The 10,635-nt window shown below is 33.7% G+C and overlaps 2 protein-coding genes across 2 annotated transcripts in view; one reads left to right on the top strand and one right to left on the bottom strand.

Moving 5' to 3' along the window:
* LOC119836358 overlaps nucleotides 1-5,434 on the bottom strand; it is an 11,773-nt gene extending 6,339 nt beyond the window's left edge. The window contains exons 1-8 of the mRNA XM_038361662.1: nucleotides 4,421-5,434; nucleotides 3,383-3,517; nucleotides 2,793-2,909; nucleotides 2,261-2,467; nucleotides 1,924-2,004; nucleotides 1,596-1,745; nucleotides 537-710; nucleotides 6-25 (exon numbers count right to left, since the gene is read on the bottom strand). Of these exons, the coding sequence (XP_038217590.1) occupies nucleotides 6-25; nucleotides 537-710; nucleotides 1,596-1,745; nucleotides 1,924-2,004; nucleotides 2,261-2,467; nucleotides 2,793-2,909; nucleotides 3,383-3,517; nucleotides 4,421-4,964 (1,428 nt within the window). The 5' untranslated portion in view covers nucleotides 4,965-5,434. The remainder of the gene's footprint in view (nucleotides 1-5; nucleotides 26-536; nucleotides 711-1,595; nucleotides 1,746-1,923; nucleotides 2,005-2,260; nucleotides 2,468-2,792; nucleotides 2,910-3,382; nucleotides 3,518-4,420) is intronic.
* Nucleotides 5,435-5,712: 278 nt separating this feature from the next.
* LOC119836452 (carnosine N-methyltransferase) overlaps nucleotides 5,713-10,635 on the top strand; it is a 10,255-nt gene continuing 5,332 nt past the window's right edge. Inside the window, exons 1-3 of the mRNA XM_038361781.1 lie at nucleotides 5,713-5,975; nucleotides 8,901-9,192; nucleotides 10,088-10,209. Of these exons, the coding sequence (XP_038217709.1) occupies nucleotides 5,887-5,975; nucleotides 8,901-9,192; nucleotides 10,088-10,209 (503 nt within the window). The 5' untranslated portion in view covers nucleotides 5,713-5,886. The remainder of the gene's footprint in view (nucleotides 5,976-8,900; nucleotides 9,193-10,087; nucleotides 10,210-10,635) is intronic.

The following is a 10,635-nucleotide window of genomic DNA, read 5'->3' as shown; positions in this document are numbered from 1 at the left end:
TGGACTATACACGGCTTGCTGCCAGCTGAAAAAACATTGTCATTAATGTAGTATTAGTCATTCCTGTTGGTTCGGATTGGTCGAACCGGGAAAAAGAACCAGAAAGTATCTACATGAAAAATAAAGTGAAATTCTTTTGCACCAGGCCATTTCACTAAAAAGATAACAATATTAAGTATGGTAAGATCAAGGGAAGGTAGAAAACTGTCTCGATTAATGATTATTATTTAGAAATGAAAGTATATATAAAATACAATTCTATCATTTCAAACTACTCAAGTGATTTTGCAGTTTCCTAAACTTGATAGACTGAGAGAGAGAGATAGATGAAATTAAGAAAAAATAATAAAATCACACAATTTTATAGGTTTGCGAAATATTTAAATAATATTATAATTTTTTTTCATGATATAAGCTATTTTTAACACACACTGTGAATATAAAGAAAATCACTTTGACGCTGTGATTGATTTTCACTTGAACTAATTCCAAAATTTACACTGATAAAAAGTAATTTATAAAAATAATAAACTCACAGGGTGTATGCAAATGGGCCAAAGCGGAGGCGAGTCCGTGGGCCAAAGTCGCGAACTCCAGCCATGTAACGGGGGCCTGTATGAGCCGCTCCCGCAGGGACATAGGGCACAGCTCGAGCACGAGTAAATGGGACCGTCCCCCGGTGTCGGTGAGCGATGGACGGCTGTCGCTGCCTGTTGGGGGATGTGTAAGCACTGGGTGAATACGGCTCGAAGGACCATTTTTAACTAGTCGAAACTATTTTGGCGTGGAATAATAGCATTCTATTGTATTTCGTACGGTGAGTTGGACCAATTCCTTTTCCTCAACCTTCCCAGTCCATTCCTGCTTTCCAGTCATCAGTCTTTTCCTTATTCCTTACCCCTTAAAGGTCTGAGCCTCTGCGAATGTTCATGGGCGGTAGTGATCGCTTACCATGAGGAGAACCACCAGCTCAGTTACTCGATATGACATAAAATAAAGTATCTTGATTTTTGGGTAAAAATTTGCAAATCGGGCTCGAAAGACCATTAAAAAAATTAAAATATGGAAATGTTGGTATATGCAGACATAAACCAGCGCGAAGGCGCATTTTATAACAATTTTGAAATATATTTAAAAACATAGTTAACCCAGTTACAATTTCTTGGATACAATCATAAATACCTTAAAAAATTTTGAATCAAACTTGAAGCTATATATATATAGCTATATCAAGGTTATATAACTTTAAACCAGCTCGAAGGACCATTTGTTAATTATGAAACTTTTAAATGTAGAAAATTCAGCTCAAAAGAGCTTTTATCATTAAACATTTTGACATATATAGAAATTATTATTATTGGTGTTCAAAGCTTTTAATACAGCTTGAAGGATCATATTTGTTTTAACAATTAATAAATTTCTATTAAATTTATAATGTATACATTTTTATGCAGAAGTAAATTATCATATTATCACGAATAATGGTTTTCAAAAGACATAAAATCCATCGTTATTTTATTAACTGAGTTTTAATTATTTTGCTAATTCTCAATCTCGTTAAATCTAGCCTGTAATATTATTAAAACGAAACTCACCATAATATCTCAATATATTCGGGTGGGCGAGATGTGGGATGGCGTATATCGCCGCCTCCTTGTGCCACGCGCTCGGGTTGGTGTACAATTTCACGGCGACGGGAGTCGAACCCAGACTTCCGCGCCACACCGACCCGAATTTCCCTTGACCTGGTTGAAAAGTTAAATTTGTGAATGAAGAAAAAAATCTTCATGGATGCAATTAACAAAATTAAAAATTATAACACAAGTCATGACCAAAAAGTTTTAATGTAATTTGACAATGCTTTTTTTGTTAATGAAAAAAAAATTCAATCATTAATGCATGAGATATATAAAGTAAACTCACCTATATGTTCTATAAGTGTGATATTATCAACGCATGAGAGTCCGGTCGCTAGTGCATCAGGACCACTGCCCATGACGTCACCTGAAAATAACAATATATATCTTAATCTTAAAAACTTAAAAACTCACTTTAATGATAGAATCAACTACATCGTCTCACGCGCTCTTATACAGAGCATATGTTTAGAAATTACTAAAATTGGCCATCCTAATCATATTAAGATAAATTAAGATAGATATTAAGATAAATTCAACAACTTAATACATTAGTTTTATATGTTAATAGTAATAGTAACTAAAGATCTACATGGAAAAATTATAGTAAAAACAAAACATACCTTTCTCCAAATCCACACCATCGCTCATTTCGTCCTTATCTAATTCAATCCTATTACAGTACACTTTACGAAACACAATCGCCATCAACAAAATGGCGACCAACGCCAAGATGGCCGCCGCGACTGCGCTCGAGTAGTTCGGGTGTGTTGCCGCGCTCTCCATTGTCGATTCCGCTTTTATTGTGACCGTTTCTTCCCGTAGCGATGCTGCAATATACAGATATGTTTAGTGAATGAAGTTATGTTTTAAAAGTAAAATGGTATCCGCCAATAACGCATAAAATTTTTAAAAAGCGAAAAAATTACAATTCATATTAATTTAGAAGAAGAAATCAACATTTTAGTAATAACAGCAGATGTTATAAAAAAAAATCAAAACAACACTTTGTTATTTTTCATTAAAATATTCTTCCATCTCCTACATCAGTAAATTCTTCATACATTTTATTTTATTTTATGTAAGTTATTTTATCCTAAGTACGTAGTTATCACTCAATTTTGTTATATATATACAATACAAATAAAAACTCACTAAAATCAGCATTACAGTTGCTCTTGGTGCAGCAGCAGAACTTGCTGCCGGGCAGGCGAGCGGTCACGCGCGTACATTTGTCGCAGTTATTCCCACCGTGCGAGGAACGCCAACAGCCTATAAATTAACACGCGACACTCACTTGCGACTCGCAAGTTGCGAGCATATATTCATATAATGAAGGTGTGTTTGCGTTCATATATGTAAGAATATAAGTATGTATGTATGTTTATATAATGTATGCATGTATGTATATTTCTTCTGACTGGCACTCCAACAAGGGGCTACTGAAAATCAGCGCTGTGCATTACGCGTAGCACATGCTGAGTACTGAGTGCTGACCCTTTTTAGCACCACACCAATTAGTCATAAGTTCACCTTTTTATTTTAATTTAACATTATGTGATGTTAAATAAACATTCACTCCTTCTTTCTTACTAAAAAAAACATTGGCAAATGTGGGTTGTGTTTGTACATCAGTAACAACTCAAGAACGGCTGAACTGATTTTAATGATTGATGGTTAATGGAACCTGCTTGGAGTGGTGTTGGGTGAATCCAGATAGAGCAACTAGTTACAAATTAACATACCTTGTCCGAGAACAGTGATATTGCCCTCATTATCCTGATGCCACAGAGTATAGCAATAGGCTCGAGGATCCGTGCATTGTTCCACCTGCACCACCTCCCCATCCGGTAGAGTTGTCTCTGATAGTGTACCAGTATCTACACAACAATTAAAGTTATTATTATTTTATTTAAGCACACTAGCAGCTAAAATGCTGATGCGTGTGTATTTTATGATTTAAAGAAAGCATTCAGTTCATTCAATTTATTTTTAAAACTATTCAACATGGGCGCACTTAATACACTCTCGGGTAGCCTATTCTACTCTGTGACAACACGGTTGAATAGAAATGCCTCATGGGTTGCATTTACTTTGCACTCTCCACAATTTGCGTGAATGTCCATGTAAATTATATGACTATTGTTACATTCGCCAGACCTTGGGGCCTTATTTAGAATTGAGGATGTTAGAGCATGCACTGTCAAGTTGCAAGAGGCCTACGCTATGAGACAAATGGGCAACACAATTCAAGCTTAGTTGGCAACCTTTCACTGCTAGATAATAATCTAACTTGTGAGATTGTAATCTGTCAATAAATTGTTATCCATAAAATTTACTTTCAATTTAACACATTCTTTAAGTTAGACTAGAATACTTATATGTCAGTTATACTGTGCTGAGAATCTACTATTCTCAAATGTAGGTCAGGTGCAAATCATGATTTAATGGAGTCACGCTTTACAGACCTATTACAATGTAGTTTTAAATAAACTGAACCTATACAAGTCCATCATATTTAAATGCTCATTTCAGGATTATGATTTATGGAAAAATAATTGGTTGACAGATTTATAATTTCCAAGATTGAGATTGAAGTGTTTACAATTTTAGATTGGCATTTGTATAATTTCATTTTTTATATTAATTGTGGTCAAATTTGAGGTATGGTTTCCACAAGTTGCTGAGCATTGTCTCTGATAGGTTATTTGAGGCAAAGCCCAACCAAATAAATAAAAGTATTATGAGATATGGTATATGTAGTTTTTTTTTCATCTACTCACCAAATATTTCATTTTCCACAACAAGCTGTGCATTTTTATCATCATTATAAGATGGAGTGACACTCAAAGCCACATTATGAATCTTATAAAGACATGTTATATTGGTCTGAGTTGTAGGACCAGTAGTAGTTGTAACCTTGGGCTTGTATTTTTTAACCTCATTAGGTATTTCCTCCTTAACTCCTGTTTTATCAGACACCCCAATGATGTTACCTCTAACAGAGTCAGAGACTAACTGATTCAAATCTCTGTCAGATGCATTCAGCTCATTTGAACTTGGAACACTTCTTTTTCCTATGTGTTTAGGGTGATCATACACAGGCCAGTAACCTGTATCATGCATGCTATTCCATTGATTTGTTCTTCTGTGGTGGTATTTAGTGAAAGTTCTAACATAATGTGAAGGTTTTAGGTGATGAATGTTGTTCCTGCTATCCGTGGATTCTTGAGGTTGAGATGTGAGCACTTTTGCCGTGAAAATAAATAGGAATAAAATTATACATTTCAAAAGTGGTGACATTCTCTGAGAAAGTACACCTTCCATTTTTTTTTTCTTATAAATTCGGTATGATAAACGTATTCTTGAGGCACATCGTTATTGTTGATTTAATTTTAGTTAAATACAGTTAAATAAAAATTAACAGAATGCGGCGTAGAAGTAGGAACGAAACTGCATTATTGATTTTTCTTCCGCAATTGAAGTAAGGCTCTACGATAACAATCTAAGCGCACGCACTGTAATTAATACACTTCGAACAATGAATATTTATAACAGTTCATACATTATAACACTAATAGTTTACACAAATTTATAAAATCCAAGTAGAATAGTTAAAATGCGTTGTTTTCTTATACTAAGCGTTTTAAAATTTAAGGGCGAGAACTTTATCGAAACAAATGTGTTGAAAACTTTCTTTTTCAGTTAAATTTTCTGTAGATTTACATTATAAAATAGAATACATAAAATTAATTAATAAAACAAGATCGATAGAATGTTGACAAACACATTTCATCACCACCATTGAAAATTGATTTAGGATTTGTCAATTTATTTGATTTATGGCGACATTATTTCTTATGTTCTTTCAAACAGTTTTGTAATTATCGTAACAAATACCTAAACCATTCATTTCTTATTTAATTCTAATGAAAGTTATTATATTATTTAACTTAAAGCAATATCTTCTGATGAAAAAAAAAAGTTATATTCAAAATTCAAATATGGCAATAGTGTACAGTAAACTCAAAAATAGGCGATGTCCATTTGATTTTGACATTTGGCTTAAATTAAATTGTCAAATGACAAAAGATTATGAATTTATCTGAACGGTGTTCGAATTAATTGATACAGAATTAATGTTCTGTATTAATATATATTGTGAAATACGCCTATTTTAGTTATATATTATTTATATATCTTTGTGATATCTTAATTAACAATAAATCGCTTTTCGACTACTGTAAAGATGTCTTCTCTGCCGGCAGCTGATGAAATAGACGAAGCTAAAGAGCGCGCCCATTTTCAAGCTGTTATTAATGCTTTTAAATACTACAAGTAAGTAATACTTTCTTAAATATCTAAATAATCAGTTTCTTTACACACAGACCCTCAGTTTCACACATTTGCTATTTTTTATGTTGTCAAAAAGTACATAGCAACAAGTCTTTGTTTCGGAGTATGTAATTAACCTATTTACTAGTAACAATGAGATTTGTTTACGTCCGATACACGTGCGGAACTATGACCCTAACGTCCTTGTGCAATAGAGTTGCATTTAGCACCTTTTTCAAGGTTATAATTGTTTGTCATATAGATATATAAAGTACATAATAATATATATAGACGTTATTGTGTGATTAGCATTAAAAACATAATAGGTTGTTATTTTATAGCTACTAGTTTATGTGTACATACAATGATGTAATACGTATAAACTAGTTAACTTGAATTAGCTATGAATTAATTTACTAAAGAAAAATTTAAGCTGAGAATTATCTAACTAGCTTCATACATTAATTTTAACAGAACCATTTCTTTGTGTTTGACAAAGTTTATCATGATTTGTTGACAGTACCATCTGGGTATTTTTAACCTTATTCTGTCTAAAAGTCCTATTTGCATTCTTGTTATTTTAAAAATAGCATTATCTTAAAGTGCTTCTACTTCCAGAACTGTCCATACAATTTATGTTGTTGTAATAAAGCTTTTTGTTGATTTGTATTATTAACATATCCATAATGAACATTGTTTGTTGGTTTTGAGTAGGTTCCTGCTGGTTTATTTTTCAATTATGATGTAACAATTTTTTTCATTCCAATTTTTAGCTTATATCACTGAACTGTGTTTGTTGATTTGTTTGTTTGTATCTCCTTCATGTTGCATGATTTTTTTTGCCATGTGTAAATTTTATTTACAATCCTGATGCCCATATACTTTTCCTTACTCTTCCCAGTCGCTTACCTTATTCCCCTCATCAATAATTTCTTTATCTCACACCTTTTAAATTCGGAAATAAGTTTTTAGAAATATATGGTCTCTGTGAATGTTCATGGGCTGGGGTAGCATTAACCCCAGGCGACCTATAAGCTCCTTTGCCAAGTATGACATAAAAAAAAACAAAGAATAAGTTGTTATATCACTACTTCTACATATTTATATGTGGTAGTCGAGCACGCTTCGGCACGAATTGGGCCAGCTCGCACCGGGGAAGTACCACACCCCCACAGAAGACCGGCGTGAAATAGCATTCTGCTGTATTTCGTTCGGTGAGTGGGGAAGCCGGAGGCCCATATCCTTTTCCTTCCCCATCCCAGTCCTTTCCTTTATTCCTCTCACCAATCCTTTCTTAATCCCTTCCCAATTTAAAGTCGGCAATCCATTCGTAGAGGCGTAAGGTCTGTAATCGACTTTACGACTCTACAAATGTTCATGAGCGGTGGTAGCGCTTACCATCAGGCGTCCCACCAGCTCCATTGCCGACTGTGACATAAAAAAAAAAAAAAAAAAAAAGAAAAAAAAAAAAAAATATATATATATATATATATAAATATAAAAAACCTGGACTGTATCTGATCAAATAAAATATTTTCAATAGTATTGCCTATTGATGGAAAATTGTTTGAAAACATGACAATCAGTTGGTTTTGTAGGTAGTTAATTAGCCATTCAGTAGGTAGCAACTTCTTTCCATCTGTTGTTATAAGATCTTATCTTAATGCCTTTATCATAACAGATTAAAATTAATCAAGTGTAGTTAGTTAAGTTGCAGTTAATACATGCTGTTTAAAAGATAAAAAAATATTGTTATTCTTATATATAGTTTATATTTTTTATTGCTTTTAGAATATGTATTAAGCATCAGAATACAATGCGAAAATATCTCGAATATATATATATATAATAACTAGCTGCTTCCCGCGGTTTCGACCGCGTAAGTCCGTATCCTGTAGGAATATCGGAATAAAAAGTTGCCTATATGTTATTCCAGTTATCCAGCTGTCTACGTATCAAATTTCATTGCAATTTACGTGAAAGATTAACAAACATCCATACTTACAAACTTTCGCATTTATAATATTAATAGTATAGGACTAGTAGGATTTTCCCAAACGTTCTTCGTTGGCGCAAACTATTTGTCTATAGTTTTTAAATAAACTGAACCTAACCTTTCCTTTCCCATCATATTGAATGCCTATTTAACAATTTATAGATTCACATCTATCACTCACATTTATAGATCTACAAAAAATACTTAAAAATAATATATATACACATACGCACACACGCACACACATATAACAATCCTTTCCTATGTTCATAAGTTGTTCTATTTTCATGTACATATTTATTATAACCGTAATTTTGAATCAATGTCGTTGACTAAGTTGTGACGACCGCCTTTATTCTTTTTGTTTATATTGTGCTATATTAATGATATGGGGAAGGGACCGCTATCTTTAATACAGTTTACTCTGTAACTTAGCAGATATATCGGTCTTGAAACTTTTTTTTTTTATATACTTACTAGCTGCGCCCCGCGGTTTCACCCGCGTAAGTCCATATCCCGTAGGAACATCGGGATAAAAAGTTGCCTATATGTTATTCCAGTTGTCCAGCTGTCTACGTACCAAATTTCATTGCAATCGATCCAGTAGCTTTTTCGTGAAAGTGCAACAAACACACACATCCTTACAAACTTTCGCATTTATAATATTTGTAGGATAGGATTAATACTGCTATCTTAATGTATGTACTGACTTGGGTGATAGGATACTTTTTATCCCGCTTAAATGCTCCCTTGGGATAGAACAGGAATCTTGATATCCGGGTGGAGACAGGACGTGCGTCTAGTACAAAAATGATCGTTTAAAAACATTACACGCATGCAATTCATTAAATTGTCAGCTCTAAATATGTTACGTGTGATATTTTGTAAGATAAGATGACACACACATAATAGAACAAACCTATCCTCTCCAGATTATGCTGCCTGGACAGGATACACAAGTCCGAGAAAATCATCTCGATGTTGCCAAAGACGCACCAGCACCGCCTGGACAAATACGGAGCGTACCTCACCAAGTTCAAGAACTGCCTGGACGTGAATAACAACGTGGTGCATATGATAATCAAGCACGTAGACACTATGTTCGAGAACGTAGACCACAGCCAGGATGGTGAGACGAACGGTACGGAGTCGTTTGGCGGTAACTACAATAACTGCGAGATTAGTTCGCAGAAGCAGCACAAGATGCAGCACGATGTGGAGAAGGTAACTGTTGTCGTTGGTGGTATTCGAGTTTTTAACTGATTTCCAAGAAATGAGGTTATCAATTCGACTGTATTATTTTTTGATCTGTTACCTCAGAACTTTTGATTGGTTGGACAGACTTTTTATTATTCTTTTTCTTATTTAAGTTAATATTAGCTAATTCTTTATATAAGCTGGTGCCTCCCGTGTGGTCCCATTGGATCTAGTTTTAACAATTGGAAGGCGCTTTAGTTTTTCGTTAAAATCAGTAATTAAAAGAGGCCACTTCGTTAAATAAAGCTTTTACAAAAAAGGTCAACAATATTTACTACCAACTTGAAAATATTCTTGTAATATGTGGCACTATTGAAAAATAATAAATAATAAATAATAATACTTTACAAAATGACTCGCCGCACACGGTTGAGAGCATCCTTTTCATTTTTGAAATGTCGTTTAAAAAAGCCTCAAAAGTATGATACCAGATACACAGTATGACAAAGTTATATAGCGCCTAGGTGATTTCAAAATATACAGAGTTTTTATTTCATACTACAAGTACATAAAGGTTCCCTTTACTTCTTTGTACATGATCATTGATTTTATGTTCTCTAGGAAAAACCTTTACTGTCCTTTATATTGTTTACTAGCTGCACCCCGCGGTTTCACTCGCTTAAGTCCGTATCCCGTTGGAATATCTGGGTAAAAATGGGTTCTATATGTTATTCCAGTTGTCCAGCTGTATACGTACCAAATTTCATTGCAATCGGTTCAGCAGTTTTTGCGTGAAAGAGCGACAAACACACCCACATCCTTACAAACTTTCGCATTTATAATATTAGTAGGAAGTATTTAGAAAATTTACTCATTGAAACCAAAAATATGTTGTTAAGTTAAATTAAAGAAGCGATTTCAGGTACAATCAGTTATAAAGAATATAGTCAGAGATTGGAGTTCAGCCGGTGCAGTGGAAAGGGAGCAGTGCTATAAGCCTATATTGGATGAATTAGAAGCGAGATTTCCAGTTGATACTATCAAGTAAGTACACTTATGGAATTGATCCAATCAGAAAAGGTTTTTCATATTATGACATAGACATAGACATACATTTATTCACACACAACAACTAACAAAAAAAAACAAAACACTGAACATTGTACAGGAAGTAAGAAATAACATAAACACACGACACGACAATTTAAAAAGAAAAGAAATAACGTAAAATCAGAATTAGGTTGCTGTTGTGTGTTATGGCTGTGAAAAGGTCCAGGCTCAGCTGTATATGCCATGAGTCAGTTGACACATGACGCTGTTTATTCTGCCAGAACCTAGAAGAAGGATGGATATATAAGAAAGATGATAAATAAACACATATATCAACAATAATGTTAGGCAACATAATAGACAAATATATAAAAGAGACATGTGAAAGATTGAAAGAGAATTGAAAGATAAAATATATAA

The sequence above is a fragment of the Zerene cesonia genome, chromosome 24 (genome assembly GCF_012273895.1).
Source record: "Zerene cesonia ecotype Mississippi chromosome 24, Zerene_cesonia_1.1, whole genome shotgun sequence".
NCBI lineage: Eukaryota > Metazoa > Arthropoda > Insecta > Lepidoptera > Pieridae > Zerene > Zerene cesonia.
This window is presented reverse-complemented; position numbering and strand designations above follow the sequence as displayed.